General features: G+C 52.4%; 1 protein-coding gene across 4 annotated transcripts in view; it reads right to left on the bottom strand.

Annotated features, from left to right (window-relative positions):
* The window catches only part of DNAH9 (dynein axonemal heavy chain 9), a 148550-nt gene that overhangs the window by 87807 nt on the left and 34459 nt on the right, over positions 1-26284 (bottom strand). For all 4 annotated transcript variants that reach the window (XM_048323778.1, XM_048323779.1, XM_048323781.1 and 1 more), the window contains 14 exons: positions 24832-24959; positions 23663-23771; positions 22897-23044; positions 21048-21222; positions 18393-18566; positions 17584-17791; positions 12555-12720; positions 11370-11472; positions 10196-10435; positions 7214-7375; positions 6777-6973; positions 3319-3481; positions 2206-2329; positions 53-195 (listed from right to left, as the gene is read on the bottom strand). In XM_048323778.1, the coding sequence (XP_048179735.1) occupies positions 53-195; positions 2206-2329; positions 3319-3481; positions 6777-6973; positions 7214-7375; positions 10196-10435; positions 11370-11472; positions 12555-12720; positions 17584-17791; positions 18393-18566; positions 21048-21222; positions 22897-23044; positions 23663-23771; positions 24832-24959 (2240 nt within the window). The remainder of the gene's footprint in view (positions 1-52; positions 196-2205; positions 2330-3318; positions 3482-6776; positions 6974-7213; positions 7376-10195; positions 10436-11369; positions 11473-12554; positions 12721-17583; positions 17792-18392; positions 18567-21047; positions 21223-22896; positions 23045-23662; positions 23772-24831; positions 24960-26284) is intronic.

Raw genomic sequence — 26284 nt, 5'->3', positions numbered from 1 at the left:
AAGGAGAAAGGCAAAAAATCATTCGGCACCAGCCCCTCCTGCTCCACCTCACCTTCAGCTGCCGCCGAACGCGCTCGATGAAAAACCTCCAGCAATTCTCCCTGGAGTCCACCAGCCCCCGGCCTCTGACTTCATTCCTCATGCTGCTGATGATGTTTTCCACTTCATCATCAGGGAAGAGATCCGGGATTTCCCCTAGGAGAAGGGGACACATTTGGGTTTACGGGTCTGGATGTCATCGGAGTCTTAGAGCAAAGGGAAGCTGCTGCCTCCCTCTCCAGGGGCTCAGGGAAGTCCCTTCCTCAGGTAAAACCACTGCAGCAGGCACCCCCGGGCCCCAGAAGCAGCAAAGGGGCACAGAAGGTCATTGTGCTGAAAAATAAACACCCCTGAGAGCAAACATCCTTATGAAACACAAGGGAAGGGAACATAGAATAGAGTCAAAGTACAGAAAACCCCTTTTTTTTTTTTAGCTCTGCAATCTAATTAGATTACAAAAGAAACATTCAAATCCCTAATATGCCATAAGTGATAAAAAATCATTGTAGTTTTGCAAATGCATTAATTACATGAAAAGTTTTTGCAGCTGTTCAGGGCCATTTCCAGCAGTGGCCAAATAACTCTCAGATCACCAAAACATTTTAAAAGTTAAAAATCTTGTAAAAACTTTTAAAATTTACTAGTTAAGCAGCTGACTGCCAAAAATGCACCCAACCAACTTCTTTTTTTTTTATTATTGTTTCCTTAATTTATCACATATTCACTTCCTTTCTGGCTTCTGATTTGATTAAAATCATCATTACTGAGTCAGATACTTTCAATATGAGCACAAATCACTTAGGGAAATACACTCATCAGAAATCTGCTCATTTATCAAAAAGATTAGAACATATTTTGTTCTAGATGATGATAACAAGAGAAACAAGTAAGAAAGACACCTTCCACTATCCCAGGTTGCTCCAAGCCCTGTCCACCCTGGCCTTGGACACTTCCAGGGATCCAGGGGCAGCCACAGCTCCTCTGGGCACTCTGTGCCAGGGCCTCCCACCCTCACAGGGAAGGATTGTCTCTTATCCTGTCACTTCAGACCTTTGTCCCAAGTCCCTCTCCAGCTCTCTTGGAGCCCCTTTAGGCTCCAAGGGGCTCTGAGGTCTCCCCAGAGCTTCTCTTCTCCAGGCTGAAGAACCTCAGCTCTCTCCTGAACTTCACCTTCAGTTACCAGGTGTCTGTGCATCTGCACCACATGTAGGAGCTGGTGGGAACTCCTCCCCACCCTCCACATCAAACCTTGTCCTTGCTCCTGATTACAAAATCATCACAGCTGATTCAGATGGGAGAGCATCAGAGCTTGTGTGCTGCTGAAGCCATCTGGCCACCAATGTACAGCCACACCTCTGGAGCTACTCACAAACAGTTGTGCTGCTGATTCGTCACCTCTCCCCATCCCTGCAGGGACCTGACCCAGCTGGTGCCTTCCCCACCCGATTCACAAGGCAGAAAGTGGCAGGGAGGCAGTGGCAGGGATCTGCCAGGGAAAATGGGGACATGCCCACTCCAGGTGTCCTCCGTGGTCCTGGTGACACAGCCTGCACCCCCAGGGGCTTGGGAACCGCGGCACACAGGGATGCTCATCCACACACACCACAAAACAGAGCGCTGGCACGGACACCGAGTGCCCTGCAATGCTTTGGGTGAGCAGCAACTCAAAAACCCCAATGCATCTGGAAAAACAACAGAGAAGGGACTGGCGTGGGATAAGCAGCCAGGTGACACACACTGACACAGCCACCCCGTGGCTTTGCTTCATCCTCCAGCTCGCAGATACTCCAGTCAAACCCAGTGTCCAGAAACAACCTTAATTCAAGAGGTGGATGCACGAGATCCCCCGGTGAAACTCCTCACCTGTGATACATTCCTTTGGCTCTGTCCTCAGCTGCAATATCCCAGCAGACTTGTCCCTTAGCAGCTATGTGCAGAATCCCAAGACATATGGAAAAACGGGTACAAGACACGAGGGAAAGACAAGAAATGTCCCAGCTGATGGAGTGTCCCTCCCCAGGGAGGCCTGGGCACCGCTTTTACTCGAGCGCTCCACCCATGCAACTTCCAGCTCATTTCATCCTTTGCCCCAAAATTCCAGGTGCTACCAGGAGCAAAACTCCACTGCAGAGGGGGAGAGGAGAAAGCAGAGCACGAGGGCTGTACCTGATGCCAGGAAGTCGTTCACCAGCACCAGGAACTGCTCGTCCGCCACCTGCGCGTCGCTCAGCAGGAACACGGAGCCCACGCTCTTCAGCCCAGCCTTCAGGTACAGGTTTGCCAGGTCTGCCTGCAGGTGGGGAACCAGGAGGGCTTACAGCTACATGCTGCAAAGCCAAACCCAGCAATGGGAAAATTCAGAACTTGCCCAGTCACTGAGAACATCAGCACAGCCGAGGGCTGACACTCAGGGCTGGGCTGGGGTGTTCTCAGGCCTGGCCAGCTCGGAGCACTGCCAGGAGACCCCAGCTCTGGCTGCACCCCTGTGCAGACACACTCCAGCAAGGCATTTGCTCCTCTCCACGGCATCATGTGGTGCCTGGAGTGTTTCAGTACCTCAGGATCACAGAATCATTCCGTTTGGAAGAGCCCTCTAAGGTCATCGTGTCCACCTGTTCCCCCAGAGTGGCCAGGGCCACCCCTAACCCGTGTCCCCAGGTGCTACATCCACACGGCTTTTAAATCCCTGCAGGGACTGGCACTTCACCACTTCCCTTGGCAGCTGTGCCAGGGCTGGACAGCCCTTTCAGTAAAGAAATATTCCCCAATACCCAATCTAAACCTCCCCTGGCCCAGCCTGAGGCCGTTCCCTCTCCTCCTGTCCCTGTTCCCTGCCAGCAGAGCCCGACCCCCCCGGCTGCCCCCTCCTGTCAGGGACTTGTGCAGAGCCACAAGGTCCCCCCTGAGCCTCCTTTGCTCCAGGCTCAGCCCCTTTCCCAGCTCCCTCAGCCTCTCCTGGGGCTCCAGACCCTTCCCAGCTCCGTTCCCTGCCCTGGACACGCTCCAGCCCCTCCATGTCCTTCTTGTCCTGAGTGTCCCAGAGCTGTCCTCGGCACTGGAGGTGCCCCAGCAGTGCCAGCACAGGGGACGGGCACTGCCCTGGCCCTGTTGCCAGCCAGGGCTGGCACATCCCGGGTGCCATTGGCCTCTTGCCCTCCTGGGCACACCTGGGCTCACGGTCATCCTCCTCCATTCTGTCTCTCAATATTCAACAAGTTTCCAGGGCGAGTTCTGATTTTTACTTCCTTCCCCTCCACCTGAGCCTTTCAAGTCTCCCACCTTGAGGTCAGGGACGCCGTATCCTTTCCTCAGGGTGATCTGGAAGACCTCCAGGGAGCTGAGGAAGGCTGCCAGGCGGGTCAGGCTCTGCTTCCCGGTGCCGCCCACGCCGACCAGGAGCGCGTTCCCCCGGGGCGCCTCCAGGATGCGGTTGATGCGGCAGCTAAATTGAAGCATACAAAATCTCTCATTAGTAAGAGTGTTTTCCTATTTCTCTGCCCACTGCTTTTCCATACATATTTTATTCACTAAGAAATTGTATTCTGAGCGGGATGAAGAATGTCGGTCTCGGAGATGTGGTAGCAATCGATGCGCGTCTCTGCTGAGATCTGTCCAGAGGATGGTGCTGACGAAAAAAATCCCCACTCTGGTGGCAATTCAAAATGTGCCCAGTTTTTTTCCACCTGCCAAGTCCTGCTGGACAGAACAATGTTCAAGTGAAGGCCTGGGTATCTTTTCAGGGAGGGCAAGGGGAAAAGGACATTGATATGCAAGAACTGAGAGCAAAATTCAAGGCTCTGATCCCCCTCCCCAGGAAAGGCCTCTCTTCTCAAGGCATCTGGGATTCGTGCACAGGTGAGGAGCTCTGCTCTGCACCACAGCACATTCACACATGGCTGGAATGGCACAAACCTACCCAGAAAACAATCTGTATTCCTTAGTTATCCACACCACCACCACCTAAGAGTGAGATTTTCTCACTCTCACAATGAACTTGCTGTTGCTTCCCAGGTCTGCTCACCTGTCCTGTCTGAGATCCTACAGTGAATTCTGTCTGCCTCCCTTTTATCCTCTTTAAGCAAATGCTGCCACCCCCACGTGTTGCCCCCCAGGTGAGGGGGGTTCAGAGGATCCCACCTGTGGAACCCCCACTGTCCTGGGACTGAAATACAAGCCCCGTTCCCCTCTCCACAGCTTTTATTCAGCTCCCTTCACTATTTTCCTAGATAAATCTCATTATTTTTCAAGTAATACTGTGAGAAACACTGCACTGCTTTATTACCACTCCAGTATTTTATAATCTATGCACAGACTCTGACTGATCTTTTTATAATTTTATAACTTAATCATTTACTAATTTCTGTGAAATTATTTCTGTAAAAACAATCCAGTCTGTGAGGAGAACTTTAGCATTCCTGCTTCGAGTTCCCCAGGCCAGCTCTGCCCGTGGTCCCTGCCTTGATGTGCTCCCCAGGGCTCCGTGCTGTGACACAGCCCTGGATGAGGTGACTGACAGGCATCCCCCATGGCCCTACATATATTAAGTCATCAAATGTCTTCTTTTCTTCTATTTTTGCTCCCAACTGAAAACCTTCAGCAAATTCAAGCTGATAGTCAGAAGCTGGTTGAGATGGAGGGAGTTGTGTATTTCAGCCAAATGCAATTTCCAAATGCAATGAACGGGATTCACTCAGCTCCAGTGAAATTGGGAAGTTGTGCTGGATACCCAAACCTTGCTTTCCTTGTTATTCTCAGTGTGAACTGGAAGGGCAGGGCCGTGTTTTGTAAATTCCAATTGCAAATCCCGATTTGCAAGAGCAAGAGGAGCACAGGGTCAGTATTCCTGTGACCATTCTGCAGGCAATGCAAGCAGAAACACGCATGGACAGCAGGTTTCATGGGACCTATGGATAGAGGAGGGAACACCCAGACTGTCAGGGAAAATTTGCCCAGCCCAGTGGCCAACAACACGGGTTGGGAGCACTTGGAACAGACCAATTTTGTATATATATATATATATATATATATATGTGTGTGTGTGTGTGTATATATATATATATACACACACACGTGTGTGTGTGTAAATGCTACTCCTGTATATGTATGTATATATATATTAAATTATATATAAAAAAGTATATATATATAACTTTATATATATATGTATCTTAAAAAATAAATATATATATATATTAATGAGAATTGAAACCACCCACCCTGGTGTGCACCAGCTCAGGGGCTTCCTTCCAGCTTAGAGCCCCAAATCTGCACCTCCTGGGACAAGGTTTCCATACAGAATCAGCTCAAACTCTGATTGCCAGGGTAGCTCCATCTCCTGAAGCCACCCAAGGCCAGCTCTGCATTTCAGCACCCAGAAGTGACTCTGTCTCTGCTGGGATTTCTCCAGGCTGGGTGTGAGAGCTGGAGGTCCCCCCCCAAGGCACGTAAACAGCTTCATAATGATCAGTGGGAAGCTTATTTTCATATAGTCCCACATGTCCAATTTCCAGCTGGAATCCATCTGCACCTCCAGGCATCTCCATGCAAGCAGGTTTTCCAGAGGATCAAAGCAGTCTAAATGCCTGCACCCTTTAAAAGGAGTAGCCTAAATGCACACAGTACTTCATACAGAGGAAAATCCCACTAAGGGCCTGTGTAAATGTGGCTCTAAACCAGCTGTCAGCATTTAGGGAAACCCCAGTACACCCTGGCTGGCAAGGGAAGACAATAAAGCACCTGAATGTCACATCTGATAAATATTTGTGCCACATGCAGAGCTCCAAGGGCGAAAGGTTTCATGACAGCAACCAGACCAAAAAACCACCAGCAGGCAGAGCCTCTGGCTGGAAGCCCCAGAGTTTGGGACATTCCTTCCAAACACCAGTTTGGAGCAGCGCAGTGTTTGTGCTGGACACAACACCTGGGCAGGTGAAACGTTGGCTCCCCCCCAGCTCCACAGCTGTAGTTCTCCCAGAATCATGGAATCCTCAGGGTTGGGAAAGATCATTGTGTCCAACTGTCCATCATGGTCACGACTAAACCACATCCTCAGGTGTCCTGGCCACGTGTTTTTTGAACATTTCCAGGGGTGGGGACTCCACCACTTCCCTGGGCAGCTGTGCCAGAGCTGGACAACCCTTTCAGTGGAGAAATTTTCCCTAATACCCAATCTAAACCTCCCCTGGCCCAGCCTGAGGCCGTTCCCTCTCCTCCTGTCCCTGTTCCCTGCCAGCAGAGCCCGACCCCCCCGGCTGCCCCCTCCTGTCAGGGACTTGTGCAGAGCCACAAGGTCCCCCCTGAGCCTCCTTTGCTCCAGGCTCAGCCCCTTTCCAGCTCCCTCAGCCTCTCCTGGGGCTCCAGCCCCTTCCCAGCTCCGTTCTCTGCCCTGGACACGCTCCAGCCCCTCCATGTCCTTCTTGTCCTGAGTGTCCCAGAGCTGTCCTCGGCACTGGAGGTGCCCCAGCAGTGCCAGCACAGGGGACGGGCACTGCCCTGGCCCTGCTGCCACCCCACGGCTGTCATCAGCACCCCCACAGCCTTTTCCAGCCTTCCAGCCACTCTGCCTCAGCCTGGAGTGTTCCATGGGGTTGTTGTGCCCCAAGAGCAGGACCTGGCACTTGGCCCTGTTGAACTACAAATGATTGGCCTCAGCCCATCTCCCTCCATCCCCCGGGAAACTCCACCAAACAATCTGCACAGAGAAATGGTGGGAGCATGAAGACAGAAGAGCCCCTTACACGTGGCACATGGCATCCTCAAACAGCACCAGGTTCATGGCAGCGTTGACTTCGTTGTAGTTGTCCAAGGCTTCCACGAGGATCTGGTTCAGCTCCTGCCAGGTTGGAACTGGCCTATAGCCAGGTTCCCCGAGGCCTTTGGCAAAATGGCAGTAAATATTCATGCGTTTGGCCTGCTCTAAAGTGTCCTCAATGTCCTGTAAAAGAGAACAAAATAGTACAGAACAAACACAGGAAAACCCACTGCAGCTCTGAGCCACCTCCCCAGGGAACAGCATTTTTACGTCCACACAGTTGCACCTGCATGTGGAAAAGGGGAAAGAGGTACAGGAGAGAAAGAGTAGGAAAGGAAAATCCCCAGTACTGACTTCCCTTCCAATAAGCCCACTCTGTTCTGTTGCCATCAGCACTAGAGCTCAGCAGCCCTCAACGCTTACGTCGTAGCACTTCTTCACCATCTCCCGCTGGATTTTATGAAAAGTGTCGTAATCCATTTCCTCAACCATCCTATCCCGGTACACCCGCTCTGACTCGTGCAGGTAGAGCTTCACCAGGTCCTGGGGTTGCTTCAGACATTCAGGGGTAGAGAACAGAAGGCCCTGTGGAGAGCAAGGACAGTCAGGAAACCCAGGCTTGACCCTGAGGGACCCAAGCCCAGCACCCAGTGTGCTGAGTCCCCCTCACAGCAACCTGCACCCAGGTTCTGGGCAAACCCACACCAAACACCCAAGGGAATGTGTCCTGTTGACCCAGAACTCCCAAAGCTGCTTCTCAACCCAGAATGATTTGGGTTGGAAGGGACCTTAAAGACCATTCCATCCTCCCCCTGCCATGGGCAGGGACACCTTCCACCAGAGCAGGTGTCCAACCTGGCCTTGGACACTTCCAGGGATGGGGCAGCCACAGCTGCTCTGGAAAACCTGTGCCACAGCCTCACCACCATCACAGGGAGGAATTCCTTCCCAATAGCCCATCTAAACCTACTCTCTGGCAGTGGGAAGCCATTCCCTGTGTCCTGTCACTCCATCCCTCGTCCAAAGTCCCTCTCCAGCTCTCTTGGAGCCCCCCTTCAGGCACTGGAAGGCCACAGTAAGGTCACTTCAGAGCAATCCTCAGGCTGAACAAAGCCAATTCTCCCAGCCTTTCCTCCCAGCAGAGCTGCTCCATCCCTCTGCTCATCCTGGAGCCTCCTCTGGACTCCCTCCAGCAGCTCCAGCTCCTCCCTGTGCTGGGACCCCCGAGCTGGACAAGTGTTTCAGGTGGGGTCTCATGAAGGAGCACAGAGGGGTGGAATCACCTCCCTCAACCTGCTGCCCACACCCCTGGTGGGAATGCCTGTTTCCCACATTCCCTTGAAGGTTTACACTCATTACACCCATTTTGATCCCCCACCCAGCCTCCCCTGGCCGGGCTGGGGTCCTGCTCTCAGCAGGTGGGACCCTTCAGAGCCAGGCACCAGCCCAGATGTCCAGTTTGTCCATCCAACCCCATGCACCCCGTGGGTGCTTTGTCAAGAAGGAAAAATAGTTTGTAAATGTTATTGGCGTCTTTTTGTTTTTTAATCAATTAATTCTAATTAGGTGCATTCTGCCTGCAGGAAGTATCAGTTGCTGTCTGCTTAGCACAGTGTGTTTACCATGAACTCTATTAAAATGCATAAAAGGATTATATTTCAAAGAGGTGTCGCCTATACTAAGCCTATTAACAGCACACAGGGTTTTCAATGGTATGAATTAAACAGACAGCTTTTATTCCTAACATCTAATTATTTATACATTAAATATTTAATGCATTGACAGCAATGTAAAGCAGGCCCTCTCAGCTCACTGGTCCATGGCTCAGATTGTTTGGGTTTCACATTTGTCATTACAGCTGTCAAATTATTTTATTTATTCCAGGAAAAAAAAAAATGGTGAGAAAAGCTGACAACTCAAAGAGAGGAAGGAGAAACGCATCAGATCCCAAACTGGTTAAAACAGAATTCAAAATCACTCAATGCCTCTAAAATCCCTTTAGTCTAAAGACCCCCACACCCCAAAAGCACGAGGGACATGTGGCTGCGGATCACTGCATCTGGGATGGAGCTGGGGCCAACACTGAAGAGATACAAACAAAAAAAGAGCATGGAGAATCTCTTGAATAGAGGAGGAGGAGCATTCCTGTCACTGCCCTCTGGCCCAGCACTGGGATCTGGCAGGATGGTTTCTATTACCCCCCAACCCAATTAAAGCTTCCCATTGAAATGCTCCTGTTCTCTCAAAGCCCAGCTTAACTGGGAGGCAGGATTTAACATGACCCACATCTCACGTCGGAGCTGCTGGTGCTCAGCTGAGCGCAAGTGACAGGCCTGACTCCTCCTGACACTGTGGAGTTATTCACTTGTTCAAGGTCCTGTTCCTGGCTTTCCCTGTCCTGTCATTCCTCCAGCTCCTGTCTGATGGGCAGGCACAAGGCACTGAACTTCCAGGCACCTACTTTGTGAAAGAGATGTTAACAAGGACAGTGACAAATCACCAGCTGGGGGTTTAGAACAGGCTATGGTGCTGACCCTTGGTTTGGCTGCTGAGGAATTTATCAAATTGTATTAATCAGCCTGAAACTCTGAAAGGCTCTTGAGCAGGAACACCAGCTGCTTCAGAGCATGAGACTGCTGGGGAAAACAGAAAAACAAAATCTCGTTGAGGACAGAAAAAACCACTTCTGAAGCTGAACAAGTTCCCTTTGGTGCAGCGGCTGGTAATTCAGTTTCAGTGGTAAAATCAAAGCTGGTTTGGATTGATTTACCAGCTCTTTAAATGCCATCCTGCACTCACAATGCTGAGCACCTGAGAGGACACACTGGCACAGCCACCAAACTGTCCTGGCTGTGGCACAGCAGCTGAACCAGTTACTGCTCTCCTCTCCTCTGCTCAGGGCCAGCAGCCCAGAGAATCCACCACCTGCCCCATGCAATTGGAGCTTCCCTGGCTGGTGGGGTGGTGCCATCGACCCCCACACTCACACGAGTGGGGTGGGGCTCCCCGGGACAAGCCCAGCTCCACCACACTCACAACAGCCACTGCATGAAGGGCTGAGGTCAGCAGCGCAAAGCTCCCTCCAGTTGGTCCCTTTTCCAGCCAGAGGACACTTCAAACCCCTCAAAATCTGCACCTCCTTCTGGAACTGTGCACCCCTCCCCACTGGCCAGAGGAGGCTGGAAAGTAAATAAGCTTTTGACTGATCTTCCCCCAAAGTCACGGGTGATGGCTCTGGAATGCATTCAAAACCAACCAGGAGCTGGGGAATGGCCCAAGGTCACCCCCTTTGCTCAGGGGACACCCCTGCTGTGTCATTACTGGGTGGGACACTGTGTTTGGCTCACCAGCTGCCTGTGACATCAGGACAAACTCCAAGTGCCACAGGACAGGAGCTGCACTTACTTGGAAGATATTGGAGAAGTCTCTGAGGTTGAAAACGTAGTGGAACTTGACAGCTGTGGGCAGGAAAGTGGCAGCCACCTTCCGATGCAGCCCCAGGGCCAGGGCAATGAGCTGCTGGGCTGATTTTTGCACAGGCTCTGTGAAATTCCCACTGGCCAGGTGCTGCACTAAGATGGTGCTGTAGATCCTGGACAAGGCCTCCTGATCAGGGTTGGAGAGGGCGAAGACACAGAAGTGACGCTGAGGAAGAGAAAGTGAGACACGGAAAGGTCAGAGAGATGGGCAACCACCTCCCAGGCCAGTGCCCTTTGGAGGACCTGCTGTGGCTGGACACAGCACTAAATAATCTTCCACTTCCCAGGAAAGGTTGTCCCAGATGATCCTTCAAGGTCCCTTCCAACCTGGGATGCTCTACAATCCCATGACTTGCAGTCCACCAGAACCATCTCCCCCTTCCAATTCCCCACAGAGGACAGCTGGCAGGTGACACCTTCTGCTGGCTGAACAAGGGGTTTTCGATGGCATTTCACTAGGGAAGCTCAGTCCACTGAAGAGCTGGAAGGTCTGGAGGCCCCACTGAGCCCCGGTAAAGCTCAGTCCTGTCTGTGGAAGGAGCAGGTGCCACCTCCCAGAAGACCTTTTGCTGATTTGGAACTCGCAAAGAAAGGGAACATAGAATGGGTAAGGTTAGAAAAGACCTCCAAGATCATCAAGTCCAACCTTTGAACAAATCCCAAACCATACTGTGAGGTGCCACATCTACTCATTTTTGAACACTTCCAGGGTTGGTGACTCCACCACTTCCCTGGGCAGCAAGTTCCAATGCCTGACCACCAAAAGACTTCCACAAACCATGGTCCAGCAGGAAACACCAGCAAGAGGAAGGTAAAATCTGCCTGTCTGAACCACTTTTCCTGAGAGTCGCGTCCAGCTGGCTGGGAACTTGTGACTTCTTCCTCCCACTGAGCAGCAAAAGGAGAGGAAACACAAAGAAGGGAGGAAGGCAGCAAATCTGCTGCCTCTCCATCAGGAATTCCAGTCACTGCACAGATCCGTGCTGTTCCCACTGATTGAATGACAGCAGGATCTGCCACAGGCTCTCCTGGAGCCTTGAACCTCAACAATCCACCCAAAATCAGGGCAGGGCCGTGCCTGCCGTGGCGCAGGGCTTTACCTGGAGCCGGGGGTTGATGGTGAAGCTCCCCGCAGTGGGGTTCATGCAGGACACGTACTGCACATTGCTGATCTCCTTCAGGGACAGCCTGCTCCTGTCGTACCTGGGGGCACAGCAAAAGCCACAGACGGTGACTCCAGCCAGGGCAGCCACCACTGCTGTGCCTTGAGCGTGTCTGTGGGCTGCCAGGACCCTTGTGGCTTCTGGGGGTCACACTCTGCCCCTCTCCGGGGGCAGAGACTGCTGCATGTCTGCACATGGCCCAGCACACAGGGCCCTGCTCCTGGGGGACATCCCACCAGCTGGCAACAAGTGCTGAGCAGAGCTCTCGGGTCAGACCCAGCACAGAAATTGTGGGAAATCACAGGAATCACTCTGGTTTGGACCAGCCTGGGGTGGGGGCAGGCTGCCTGCAGGGAAGGATGGGCGGCTGCTGGGGTGCAGCAGAGCCCCGAGATCACTGCTGGGGCCGCGGCAGCCTGAGGGGACAGGAGCTGTGCCCCTGTCCCTCCTCAGCACCCTGGGCTGAGCTGCACCCGCCGTGCTGAGGGGTGCAACAGCACAGAGGTGCTGCTGAGAGCGGGGCAGGGAGCCTGGACCTGCCCAGGAGGGGACAGGGGACACAAGGTGTCCCCCACCACGGGGCATTGCTCACACACACACCCAGAGCCCTCTTTTTGCCCAACCTCCCCAACACCCCAACACCCCTAGCCCTGAATTTCTGCTTCCGCCCCGCTGTCCCCACGGCTGGGAAGCTTTGGCTCAAGTCCAGGCACACACACGGCTGAGGAGACTGGGAATGGCTCTGTGGCTCTGCCTTGCTTTTCCCGTGGGAGGGCTGTGAGCATCCCTGTCCCAGCAGTGCTGTAAGACACTCCAATCTCCTTCCAAAACACTGCCGCTGCTTTTCCTACAAATTACCTCTGCCTGCAGACCGACTGTTTGTTGCTGCCTGACTGAAAACAGCATCAGGAGCTCACACAGCAGGGGCACTCCATGGCCTCCCTCCATGCTCAGCCAGGCAGGGAGTGTTTGCTGGGGACATGGGACACCCCAGGCTGCACAGTGTTCACCCAGAGCCTCCCAGCCAGCTCCAACACGGGATGGGAGGAGGGCTCTGCGCTGTGACTTCACCTCAAACCCCATTCCCAAAAGGGTCTCAGCCCAGCCCCAGCAGGCTCCTACCAGTGGCCATAGTCCAGGTGCTGCCTGAGCAGCGTGTGGGGCTGCACGGTCCCGTAGGCGTCCACCTCAGGCATGTTCAGGTCGTCGATGAAGTACACGAGCCTCTTGGTGCCTGGAGGGCCGTAGTTCCTGCCAGCCTTTTTGTCCAGAGGCTTCTCCAGCACACCTGTAGGGGCAGGAGTGACAGGAGAGGATTGCTCAGCCCAGCCCTCTCAGCTCCACCTGGGATGTTCAGGGCTTTTTAGGAAGGCAGAGCTGCTCTTGGCACAGGACGCTGCTCCCCAGCAGGACAGGGGCTGTTCCCATGCCAGGGGCCCTGTCTCGAGCTGACAGGATGGTGGCTGTCCCCACACCCTGCCTGGGAGCCCTGCAGAGCCCCCTTGGGCAGATTTTTGGTCCGACTCAACCCAAATCACCAAGTTTTCAATGCCTCCTTGCAAACAAAACACAGCAAACTGCTACAAGCCAGGTCTGCCTCAGAGCAAACACAAGCTTGTCATGCACGAGAAAGCCTTTTGCACCCCTCCTGCGTGTTTGTTTAAACTCAGTCCTCCTGGCTGAGATTATCCTGATCCCTAGCACAGCACAGTGAGTCCTCCAGGCTGCCTGTGTCCCCGAGCAGGGACAGCAGTGGCTCAGCACCGGGGTGGAGCCAAGGAAATGCTGGAGCACAAAGCCCATGAGCAAAGAAATTTTGTGAAAGAAAATGCATTTTTTACATCTTTTAGACAAAGGAAAAGAGTGGGTTGAGGGCCTGGACAACTTCAGAACAATCAAAATAATATTATCTGTTCAAATGCACCAAAGAGAATCGTAGAATCTCAGAATGGGTTGGGTTGGAAGGGACCTCAAAGCCCATCCAGCTCCACCCCTGCCATGGGCAGGGACACCTCCCACTGTCCCAGGCTGCTCCAAGCCCCAATGTCCAGCCTGGCCTTGGGCACTGCCAGGGATCCAGGGGCAGCCCCAGCTGCTCTGGGCACCCTGTGCCAGGGCCTGGCACCCTCACAGGGAACAATTCCTGCCCAATATCCCATCCATCCCTGCCCTCTGGCAGTGGGAAGCCATCCCCTCTTATCCTGTCAGGGGAGGCTCAGGTTGGACACCAGGAGGAATTTCTGCATGGAAAGGGTGCTCAGGCCTTGGCAGGGGCTGCCCAGGGAGGTTTGGAGTGCCCATCCCTGGAGGTGTCCAAGGAATTCCTGAACATGGCACTCTGGGCTGGAGACAGGGTGGGTGAGCTTGGACTCGATGGTCTGGGAGGGCTTTTCCAACCTCATGGACTCTGTGACCAGACTGAACAGCCCCAAACACCTCCAAGTCCCCTGATCCTCTCCCCACCACCACCCAAACCTCCAGATAACCCAACAAGGCTCAATTCCAACGCGAGCTGTCCCATCCCCACCCAGTTTTAAACGGGATCCCACACGAGTAAGGGAGAGCACGGAGAGAAAATCTCTTTGGGAAGCTCTGGAAAATTCCCATTTGTTTTAACAGACGGCTGAGGCAACGTGTTGCTCGAGACTGTAGCATTTTGGGAATATTTACAATGCTGGAGTGATATTTAATGCAAATCACCCCACACTGCTGCACAAAATGTTTTATAGCTTATTGATTCCTTTCACTGCAGCCTGAGCAACCTTTCCTGCCTTAGAAAGGGGCACAGCAAACAGCAGCAGCTTTTCCCTGCCTGGATCCTGGGATGATTTGGATGCCAGGGGCTTTCTTGGAGACCATCCTCACTCCCCAGTGCTCCCAGTGCTCCTGGAGGTGGAGGCAGAATTTGTTTCCCTGGCACAGTGTGGGGCTATCACCAGCCCTGAAAGCAGCTGCACAGCAAGGAGCAGTCCTTTGCAAGCAGGGACAACTGGGAATTTTGATAAAAAATTGGTGCAAATGCACACTTCAGCCATTCCTTATCAAGGGTGAAAGTTATTAAGGAAAATTTATATTCCCTTTTTTTTTTTTTCAGACTACAACTCTTGCAAAGCCCCATTTGTTTCCTGCTTGGGTGCCCTGCAGACAGGCTGGTTACCCACGAAGAACTCAGCTGTTTTCTTGCCACAGACACTTCTGCACAAAGGCATGAATTGTGCTGAGAAAAATGATGGATTTTCCCTCAGTGGAATCTCTCTCCCCCTTCAATAAAACCACAATATTTGAAATTTCTGGTAGCAAGTCAAATTAAGTGTTTCAAATAAGCATTTAATTTAAATTTAATTAGGCCTTAATTAACATACAGAATCAGCCCTTTTCGAGGTTAAACAAGGATGCGGGAGATTCATCACAGTGAAATGCAATTACTGGGGATGAAGTGACATATTTGTGGAAGTTGCATTTTAATTCAAAGCCTATCCCACAATAATCCTGAAGGGTCCCTGCTCTGAGCTCCTGACACAGCCCCTCAAACACTCACTGCACACCAGACTGGGCAAGTGTGATCCTCTCACCCTGATGGCCAAGGGGGAAACGTTACCCAACCCCAAAAAAACAACATTTATTGTCATTTTCTCAAGGAAGATCTGGAGTGGGAAGGTGTGGAATGAGGGCAGGGCTACAGCTGATGGAGGAGCAGAGGTCCAAGAGGGCAGGAAGCAGCACACCAGAGGTCCAGGCTCCACAGGAAGAGGGATTTGGTCACAATACACCAAAGAAAATCCCCAAACTGTGCCCAGGTTTGGGCACAGAGAGTCTGGCTCCTTTGAACCCCTATCCACATAAAATTCTGTAAGCCACAGGCCCACAAGGATGGTTTGAACCACGTCCCTGTGCTTCCCCTAAAGAGTGCAGCTCTGAACTTTAAAAATCTCTGTCCCCACAGGCACCTCGACTAAGAATTCCTGGCTTTCAGGTCGGCTCTTTCTAAAGTTAATAAAAATTAAAATCCCAAACTGCTTCGGATTCCCATTTTACAAATCAAAAGAGGCACCTGGTGGGGAAGAAAAAAAGCAGCCAACTGACAAACTCCACAAAATGGGGCAAATTAACTAAAAAATGAGCAGTAGGGAAGGATGCCAAGCAGCATAAATCACACTGCCCTGCGATGAAGACGTGCTGGGCTCTGCAGAGGAGGAAGGGGCGGGCTCAGCCCGGAGCTCAGAGCAACAGGGACACCCTGTACCTGCCCCACACCTGCTCACACTCACCTGGGCAGCTGGGGGACACCAGGGTCCCCCCAGGCAGCTGAGCACACACAGCTCAGCCCCCTCCCCAACCAAGGGCACTTCCTACCCCAGGAGGAGGGGGAAAAGGGAGGTTGCAACCATCACGCTGCCCATGGCTGTGAGATTGGCCAGAAGGGGAGGTTTTACCCATTTTCTGCTTGAAGGACAAAGGGCTCAAATGATTTGCTGTGTGCAGCGGCACCAGCAAGTCCAGGAAGCCTCCCAGCCTGCCCCAGAGAGCAGATGTGGCCCCACAGCGTGGCCCCAGAGCATGGGTTGGGGCTGTGCTGTCACTCCTCTGCGAGCAGATCGGCCTCAGAGAGCAATTTTAAACTGCAAAACCTTCCTGAAAATGTTTGCAGTGCTGGGAGCCTGGCAAAGCAGGGATGAAGCCAGGGACACTCATGTTCTCAGCTGGCACCACTCAGCCAGGAACAACCCAAAGAGGGAAGGTTAATTCCTGGTCTGCCCAGGGCTTCATAGAATCTCAGAATGGGTTGGGTTGGAAGGGACCTCAAAGCTCATCTCCTGCCATGGCAGGGACACCTCCCACTGTCCCAGGCTGCTCCAAGCCCCGTCTAACCTGGCCTTGGGCACTGCCAGGGATCCAGGGGCAGCCACAGCTGCTCTGGGGAAGTAGGAGAAGAGCTCAGTTGGTCAGAACATGGTGCTCATAATGCCAAGGTTGTGGATTTCACTCCCAGAGGGGCCATATCCTTAAGAGCTGGACTTGATGATCACTGTGGATCCCTTCCAACTCAGAATTTTCTGTGATTTCAGAACATTTAGGTTAAACCCAGCTGCATAAAGGAAGCAATTTGGTTCATAGTGACTCGCAGCTGTAATTCAACTCAAAACAAAACCAGGTTGCTTCGTTAGTGGTTAATACATAAATGTCAAATTATTTTCTCTCTCATTGGACACCATTCCAAAATGAGACACCTTTCAAGAAATTCCTGCTTTTTCTTCATCTCTGAAGAGACTACACAGAAAAACTGACCTGACCTCAGTCTCAAGCTTAATTTTTCACTGATGTTTAAAAATCCTCATCAGTGATATTCTCATGGACTTCCCTGGGGCTGGGAATTCCTTGGGGGTCTGAGCCCCCCAAGTCAGCAAGCTCTGTGCTCCTGGGGAGGGGGTGTGGGACCTGCTCCAGGGGCCACGCTGGGCTGTGGCAGGACAGGAGGACAGCCCCAGGAACCAGCCCTGGCTTCCAGCCTGCACATATCCATTAGCACCATCCTCACTGCTAATTGGGATGCAATTCCCATCATTGCACCCTGAGGACAGTTTGGATCCTCTTCAAGAAACCCATCCTATTCAGCACAGGCTTAAATTCCAGCATGTTAGAGACACACTTCAAGTCAAACACAAGCCGAAAAAATTGCAGCAGATTGAAGCCTGGGCTTTGGCACAGCCCTGAAACAGAGTGGTGGGGTTAAGAATGCAAATGCTCACGTTGCAAGATGGCATCTCCACAAAACCAGGGCTCTGCTGAGCGGAGTTTCGCGGTGGGGTCGTGGGTGTGCCCACAAACGGCACGGGCAGCTCACCCACGGTCTTTCCTTGAGCACATCCCACTCCAAACCCCAATGGATGCCCCAGGACTGTCACAGAATCCCAGAATTAACCAGGCTGGAAAAGACCTTTGAGGTCATCGAGTCCAACCTGTGACCCATCACCACCTTGTCACCCAGCCCACGGCACTGAGTGCCACATCCAGGCTTCATTAAACACCTCCAGGGACGGTGACTCCGCCACCTCCCTGGGCAGCCCATCCCAGTGCCCAGCCACCCCTTCTGTGAAGAAATTCCTCCTGGTGTCCAACCCCGGTGCAGTTTAAGAGCCAGCCAGCAGCTTACCTTGCAGCATGGCAGAGGTGGTGTAGTAGTTCAGGGGGACCTTCTTCACCAGGTACCTGTCGGTGTCCAGGGAGCAGAGCGTGTCCCCCAGCAGCACCGACTTGCCCGTGCCAGCAGTGCCCACCAGCAGCACGGGGCGCCGGCGCTGCAGCAGCCTGGCCACGAGGAACCTCACCCGAACCGTCTCGGCCGTGGGCACCAGGCAGGCCTGGGGGACACAGCAACCAGGTGAGTGTCCCCAAGCCCTGCCAGCACCCCACAGCCACCTCCTGGGAGAGCCAGGAATGGGTAAGGTGACCCCTCGGGAAGGAACGATCTGCTGCTGCCAGACGTTCAAGTCCATCCTTCCCGGTGAAGCCCTGGGAGCAGCGTCTGGATCTTCCCACAAACTCACACCTCGCTAAAACGGTGACGATTTTCACAAGTCACCTGCTCCCTGTGGTGCTTCTGAAAGGACAGACAACTGGCAACCACCATTCACTACCTGAGGAACTCTTTTTCTGGCCCAAACATAAACCCATCTCTACTTGCAGCCACGCAGAGTGACAACGTGCCATGGTGTCTCAGAGGCTTTGTCCCTGCTCTGTCTCGCTTCTTCTCTCTGCACCCTGGGCACAGCAGCTCCCTGCCCCTGCTTTTTGGAAGATGGATGGACGTTGTGCTGTTACAGTCAAAGCACAGCAAAAAAGATGGGGAATTGAGTTGTATCCCACGGGGAATTCCATCAGTGCCTGACCTTTCACCAGGCTTCACTGAAACACTAAAACACAGCACCTCCTCCAGCCCAGCAGCCTGCCAGGGGCACCCACCTGCAGTGGCATCTCTGGATCGAATTCAAACTGGGGAATAAGTTTAGACCAAGGCTCAAACTTCTTTGTTTCCGGATCAATGTAAAAGTCAAAGACTGTGCCCTGAGAAGGAAACTTGATCGTCTTGAATTCTGCCACCCACCACTTGCTGAACTCCACTCTGTAGTCCACGAGCTGCCAAAGAGAGGAGAAAAGAGGCAAATCTGGAGAAATTCATTCGAGATGGAGAATGTTATTTATCCCAGTCCACCAGAGTGGGATTATGCCTTAAAATATATTCCACAGCATAACAACCTTATCCTTTTTCCTATTATTAAGTCTAATTTTTCACTTTCTTCATTTTTCCTCATCACTCCTATTTATTGCCCTAAATAATGCATCCTCTGTGCTGATCACTCCTGGTGTGCCTGAGATCAGACAGATGGATCAATTTGAAAGAGAGAAATACGTGCCTATGACTAAACAGACACTTGATTGATTTTTGGTGCCTACTTCTTCCAACAGACAAGGACACCACATCCGTCTCCATCCATGGCCATGGGTAGTCAGAGCATGCATACCAAATCTCTTCCTCACAAACCACGCTGCCTTGCACACACTTAGCTGTTGCTTTCTGGCTTCTTTTCAAGCAGGACTGCAGCCCCCAGTGCAGCAAAGCATGGGACAGGGACTGTGCTCCTGTGGCTCAGCTGTTTCCAGCTGTTTCCAGCTGTTCAGCTGCCACAGAGCCCAGCAAGCTCCTGCTTTCCTGCTTTCCCCATTCTCTCTTTCCATGCATGGGGATTTTGAAGCACCTGAACTTTGTTTTGGGAGCTGGGGTGACAGTTTTTGCTTTAGATACTAAGTCAGGATTTGCAGAATGTGCTTAGTCCCCTTCCCTGCCTCAGGTTTCCTCTGTGAAACTGGGCCAGTCACTGTCTGAACCTTTCCTGTGCAGAGCACAGGGACTGCAGCCCTCAGCCCTGGGGAGAAGCAGGGGGGGAAGGAGGGGGAAAGTGCTGCTAAAAAGATGTCTGGGAGAGAGCAGACGCATCACTGAGCCAGTTTTAGCAGCACAGTTTGCTCCTGGGGCATCTCTACTAGGTCTCTCCTCCCCACAGCCACCCCACAGGCTTTCCTGGGACCAAGTGGGACCTTGGACTGCTCAGCCTCCATCAGGAAACCTGGCTCTGAACTGAGTGTCCTCTGCAAAGCTCCCTGAGCCACCACACATCAAAAGACCAGAGGACTTGAAAAACACATTATTGGCATCCAGGATTTTGCAGTCTCGTGCTACCCAGAGAGGCAGAATGACTGTAATCCCCTTTCTCCTGTCGTCACAACTCCTCAGCCTGGCAGCAGAGCAGGGATGTGCAGCGCTGCTAAAAGCTTTCTCACAGTGGTGCTGGGAGGGGCTGCCTGCCCTCCTGAGCCCTTCAGTGGAGCAGTCCCAGCCCCAGCTCTATTGCCAGAATGGTGTCGAGCTCACACTGCTTCCCTTAACAAAAACCTCATATGGATTTCTGCTAATTTCAGAGCCTGGAAATGGCAAACCTCTCATCTGTTTTTATAGAGGGGCCCCACTCCCCACCAACGAACTCCGAGCAGTGGGAAGCCTTCCAGCCCGTTTCTCCTGACATTTCAGCAGCAAAAGGTCACCAGGAAGGGCACCTTCAGCAGGGAGCAATAAACAGCTTTTATATTGGATCGTTTTTCATCAGGCTCCCCCTCGCTCGGACGCTGCGCGCTCACGCTCTCCTCCCTGACATTTACAGAGCACCACGGGCAGCAACGTCCGGCATCCTCCCAGTGGGATGCTGAGCCTGCTCCCAGCTCCTCCTGCCACACCCCCAGCTGTGCCAAGGCCCTGCCATGCCAGGACTAAGTGCACTGGCACGGGAACGCCGTGTCCCAGTGCCACCGACCGCGCTCCAGCCGACCCGCGAGGGACTGAGGCAGCAGCTCGTCCTGCTGGGCACGGGCCAGCTCTGCTCCCCAGGCTCGGCTGGGCTGGGCTTTTGAGTCACCCTGCACTGACAAAACCAAGGCTGTGGTTTTCCCAGCTGGCACATCGGGAATGGAGGGTTAAATCCTCCGCAGATCCAGGAAAGCTGGTCTCAAACTCCATGGCCTCGGGGTGGTGGCACCAAGGGAACACCACGCTGAGCTTGGCCATTGTTTGTCCCTGAAATACCGACTACCCTGCCCTGCTGAGCACCCCTGCCTCATGTCATTCTACCAGGAATCGAGGATGGCCAGCTCTCATCATCCCCCTGTTATTATTAATCCTGGTGACAGAGCTGGTTTGTGCCACAGAGCCCAGCATTTACCTGCACAGTCAGGTGGCTGGGGAATGCTCCGCTGATGGATTCACCTGATAAATCCATCTTAATTTGATCACTTTATGCACATCCACAACCTCCATAAATTAACATTTCTCCCCAGTGAAATGTTTCTGCAGAAGCAAACACCCTCCACCCTGTGACCCCACAGCCATTCTCCAGTATCACTGCCTGGATAATGAGGTCTTTCATGAAAGGGATTGTTTAGTTCAGGTCTCCAGGTCAAACGGCATCACTGACACAGCTTTAGGCCAGGGGAAAGTAGAAAAAAGTAGGGAAAAAAAGGCAATAAAAGGCTTCTTGAAAGATGCTGATGTGGCACCTCCCTTCTTACCTGGTCCTGAAACATGGATCCACCAAAGGCCCAGACAGCAGCAAAGACAAAGTAAAGTTCATAAAGCTCCTTGGGACAGTCGGGAGGGGTGTTCTCCTCTGTCAGGAGGCATTCCAGGAGGTAGCACAGCATCTGAACCATGCTCTGCTCAGGAATGGGAATAATCTTCTTAAATCTGAGGGATGGAAATTGAAAACATAATTGAGAAATATAATTGGGTGAAGCACCAGGGTTGCTCCCAGCCCAGGAAAGCAAGGCAGGAAGGCTTTGCCAGAATATCAGCATTTTCCTTGTCAGCAGTGAGTGTCTCATTCCCTGGAAAAGCACTAAGGAGAACACCCGTCCTCTGCCTGGACCCGCTGGCACTGGCACACACACACGTAATAACAGTAATCAGAAGTTTCAAGCATTTAAAAACTTTGATCCTCTTGAAAAGAAGTAAAATCGAGGAGTTGCTAAAGGCGATGATTTCCTGGGAGCGTGAGGAGTTCAAAAGCGGTCAAATAGAGGAGTAATAAAATAAAACCTTTCATCTTGCCATTTTACATTCGTTTAAGCTACACTTACAGAATTCCAAACTAATGTTGTAGCAGCACTGAAGTCCTCCATAAAGTAATTAGAGCTATTTGAAAGGTTGGTTCTACAATTTCTGAATTAAGCAAGCTCCCAAAATACTCCGCTTGGGGCTGGTGCAGCTAATCCTGAGGATTTCATGGTCTGACAATTGTTCAGCAGAGAGGGCTGGAGATGCTCGATGGGCTTTGCTGCCAACAGCTTTAAAGTTTGGGCACCCAGAGAGCAGCTCCCCAGCAAGGTTCCCAATTCCCAGTCCTAAGGAGCAAGACTGGCACTGCAGCAGCTCCTCCTGACACCCCTCGGGGGCTGCTGGTGCCCAGGTTCAGTTTACACTGACGTTTCTTCTTTTTCTTTTTTTTTTTTTTAAATGAAACTGCGGGTACGGGCAGCAAGCAGAGGATGGAGAATCATAAAATCATGGACTAGTTTGGGTTGGAAGTGACCTTTTAAAGGTCATCTATTCCATCCCCTGCCATGGCAGGGACACCTTCCACTATCCCAGGTTGCTCCAATCCCCGTCCTTGGACACTTCCAGGGATCCAGGGGCAGCCACAGCTTCCCTGGGCACCCTGTGCCACGGCCTCCCCACCCTCAGAGCCAAGAATTTCTTCCTAATATTCAATCTAAATTTCACCTTGTTAAACCATCACCCCTTGTCCTATTTGTCACGTTCAGTGGTCAGTGTCCAGCCATGAAACATGCCCAGGCTGGATGCCCACAGATGGACTCAACTGTGCTCAAATGCTCCAGGAAAGAAATCTGGGAGAGGACTGCCTCTGGAGCAACCCCACCCTCTCACACCAACACCAGCTTCCTGCTCATCCCCAAGGGGCAGGAAAAGATGGGAGAGGATAAAAGAGGATCTGCTCTCTCCATCCTCCACATTTTCTTTCAGCAGTGGTCTGAAATCTGCTCTACTGAAACATAACTTGTGCAGTGAACTCTGCTCTGGCCTGACACCTCAGGAGACTGGAAAGACTTTCTCTTTAGCATCTCCTGCATTTACCTTCCAAGACATACAGAACCGATACAAGCACAGGAACCATCAAATCAATATCCAAGGAGAACCAGAGCAGACCAACCAAGGACAGGCAGGAGTGTCAGCCACCCCCTCACCCCACTGCTTCCTGGAGCTGAAGCCAATGACACTCAGGGCTCCTGGGGACAAGGAGGACACTGGGCAGCCCTGGAGCACAGCCCCAGCACCGCTGGTCTGGAAGGTGGTGAGCGACCTGCCCTCGCCAGCGGAGACACAGGCAGCCCGCAGCGGTACCTGGTCCTGAGGGTGTCCAGGCAGACGGGCAGGTACTTGTCAAACAGAATGGTCAGGTTGGCTCTCTCAGACTGGACCTCTCGCTGGTCAATCCAGCTGCTCACAGGGGGATTCCAGCCCAGATCCGAGGCATTGATGTAAAGGATCCCTTGAGGTGCAGGAGAAGAGAGAAGAGTAAGGACACAGCAGATAATCTCCCTTTTTCCTCCAGAAACTTTCAGCTACTCTCACACAGCTGAAACGCTGTCAAACACACCTGGTCCCTCATCACCTGCCCCTTCCTCCTGCCCCACTGCAGAGGGGAAGAGTGAAGAGATACACCTCAGGAAACCAGGACAGCTGTCATGATCCTGCCCCAAATTCAGAATATGGTGTTGCCTGAGCCGTGTTATTGCTCTGGGCCCCAGGCACCAGGGAACACCTTCATTCCCCATTCCCATCAACTTCTCCAAAAGATCAGGAGTTCTTTGGGATAGAGATGGGCTCTCCTCATCAGGCCCACACAGAGCTGTGCAGGAGTGCTCTCTCAGCAGTGCTGCAGCCATGACCCCACAGCAGCAGTAGGAACACTCCGAGTACACCCCCGAGACAATGCAAGCTCCCCGTGTGGGCTCAGGATCCTCCACGTGTCCGTGTGCTTCAGGAACACACCCTGCACACCATGGGCAGCTGTGCTCCAGGCTGGGAGCTTTCAAAGGGACACCAAAAGACTGATTAAGAGCCCCAGATGCCACCTGCTGCACGGTGCAGCCCAGGTGGGACTCACCTGCCCGGGACACGGTGGCCGGGGTGGCCGTGCGCAGGTGGCTGATCTCGAACAGCAGCCTCATCGTGGGGTTCAGAGGGATCCTCTCATTGCTGGCCAGGGTCAGCACCTGTGTGTGCAGACAGACAGACAAGACAGACAGCCTAGAGCTCTCCCAGGAACAGGAATGAAGAGTGTTCAACACTCGGCACTGCTGGGCTTGGCTGCCCAGCCCAGCTCCTCGAGGCACAGCAGCTCTTGGGCAAAGGGCTGCAGCCCCAGCAGTGCCCAGCAGGACAAGGGGGATTCTGCCCCTCTGCCCTGCTCAGGTGAGCCCCCACCTGCAGAGCTGCCCCAGCCCCAGGGCCCAGCACAGGGAGGAGCTGGAGCTGCTGGAGAGAGCCCAGAGGAGGCTCCAGGATGAGCAGAGGGATGGAGCAGCTCTGTTAGTTCTCAGACAGGCTGAGAAAACTGGGGTTGTTCAGCGTGAAGAAAGACCTGGGGTGACCTTACTGTGGCCTTTTGGTACCTGAAGGGGCTTCCAAGAGAGCAGGAGAGAGACTTTGGACAAGGGATGGAGGGACAGGACACAGGGAACGGCTTCCCACTGCCAGAGGGCAGGGTTAGATGGGATATTGGGAAGGAATTCCTCCCTGTGAGGGTGGGCAGGCCCTGGCACAGGGTGCCCAGAGCAGCTGTGGCTGCCCCTGGATCCCTGGCAGTGCCCAAAGGCGGGGATTGGAGCAGCCTGGGACAGTGGAAGGTGTCCCTGCCATGGCAGGGCAGGGATGGGATGAGTTTAGGGTCCCATTCTGTGATGCCATGACATGATTTCTGACAGGCATTAGAACGATCCTTCTCTCTTCCACAACCCAGAATCCAAAGCACTCCCTCAGGGTGGGGAAAAGGTACAGAACCATGTCCCTACCCTATTTTCAAAGGGCCTGAAGTTATGATCAGGACATTTGCGATTACTCACGAGCACAACTCTCCAGAAAAGGGCAATTCCAGTGAAAACAAGCTCTAAGCTATTTCCCTCATGCACCATTGCCTTTATGCAATATTGTTTGGTGTGTCTGAAGAAACCCCAACGGCATTATTCCGGGAGGTGTTATTCCAGCATCTGCATTTCTCCCAGGCTGAATCCCACCTGAGCAGGAACGCCTGCTTCTTCACCTTAGATCCACTACCTTATTATCATCCATCACAGTGTTAAGAGATTCAATCCACATCGGATCAATATCTCCATCCAGTACCATCCACTTGGGACCATCATGTGAGATGTTGGCCAGCTCTCGCATGATTGATGAAAACAGTCCTGGGAGGGAGACACGAATGTGTTGATGAACATTGAAGTTGTCACCTGCTCTAACAGACTTTTTCCAGCAACTCCCTAAAAATTATGCTTTCCCCTTAAACATTCATAACTCTTTGCATCTTGACATGAATAATACTATGTAATGATATCTGCTTTGAAGAAAAAAAAGCATTATCAGAGTTATTATCACTGAGAATGACTGTGGACCTACACGAGCTTCATTCCCACTGAAAATCATAAGGCATAGGAAAATGCAGAGCAGATACTCAGAGGAAAAAAAAAAGACACAAACTACACAATACAGAGAAAATCATCTGAACATGCCTTGAAAATTCTGGGGTTTTTTTTTTTCCTGTGGCTTGAAGTATATTGGGGAAATCAAGATTCTTTAAACACTGGGTCATGGCTTTAGTGAGACTGAGGGGAGAACAAGCCCAGACTGACATTGAGTGACAGAACAAAATGTCAGTAAAATCAAGGAGACAGAGGAGGATACAGAGTCTCAGGGGGAGTAAATAATGAATGTTAAGAAGAGCGAGAAGCTGGGAACAGAGCAGAAGTACTGCAGGGCAAATGAGAGCTCCACAAAACCATCACTCTCCTCCACATGAGGAAATACCTAGGGAAAGGCTGGTCTGCATGAAGGAACATCAGGCAAACACTAAAAACAACCTCTCTTGCTGTGAATTGTGACAGGAATGCTCTTTGTTTCTCCAGGACGAGCCATTCCCTTGGGATCCAGGAACGGCCGGTGGCACTGCATGAGCGGAGCGCAGAGCAGCTCAGCCGACACAGGTACGAGATGGGGTCAGGAATAACACCTCCCTGGCTCTGCCTGGACTCCATTCCTCACCCTGGACACAGCCTGGCAACCACTCCAGCACCATCAGTGTCAGCAGCAGCTCCTGCCTGAGAGCATCAGTGCCTCCCTCACACCCACCACAGCAGCAGCTGGAGGGAAGTGCTCCTCTCCCAACCTCGGGCATCCACACCACAGAGAGGTCTTGGGATTTGAAAGGAGTTTGGTTCTACAAATAGCACTTTTAGGATTCCCTTGTGGGATCTTTTCCCACCTAACATGGACCAGCTTTCCAGCTGCTGGCAGTGAAATGAGTGACAGGATGAACTCGGGAAGAGGAAAAGGAGGAGCTCATCCAGAAGGGGACACATCCTCTCTTGTCAGGCTGTGCTGAAAATGGCCTGGCTGGTCTTTGACATCAAGAAACAACATCTTCAGGAATGGTTAATGCAGAAGATGTCTGCCATCAGAGAGGAGTCCTGTAAGTTCTCTTGAAACCTTCGAGGATTGACAACACTGGACAGCC

This window comes from Corvus hawaiiensis, chromosome 19 (genome assembly GCF_020740725.1).
Source record: "Corvus hawaiiensis isolate bCorHaw1 chromosome 19, bCorHaw1.pri.cur, whole genome shotgun sequence".
In the NCBI taxonomy this organism is placed as follows: domain Eukaryota; kingdom Metazoa; phylum Chordata; class Aves; order Passeriformes; family Corvidae; genus Corvus; species Corvus hawaiiensis.
This window is presented reverse-complemented; position numbering and strand designations above follow the sequence as displayed.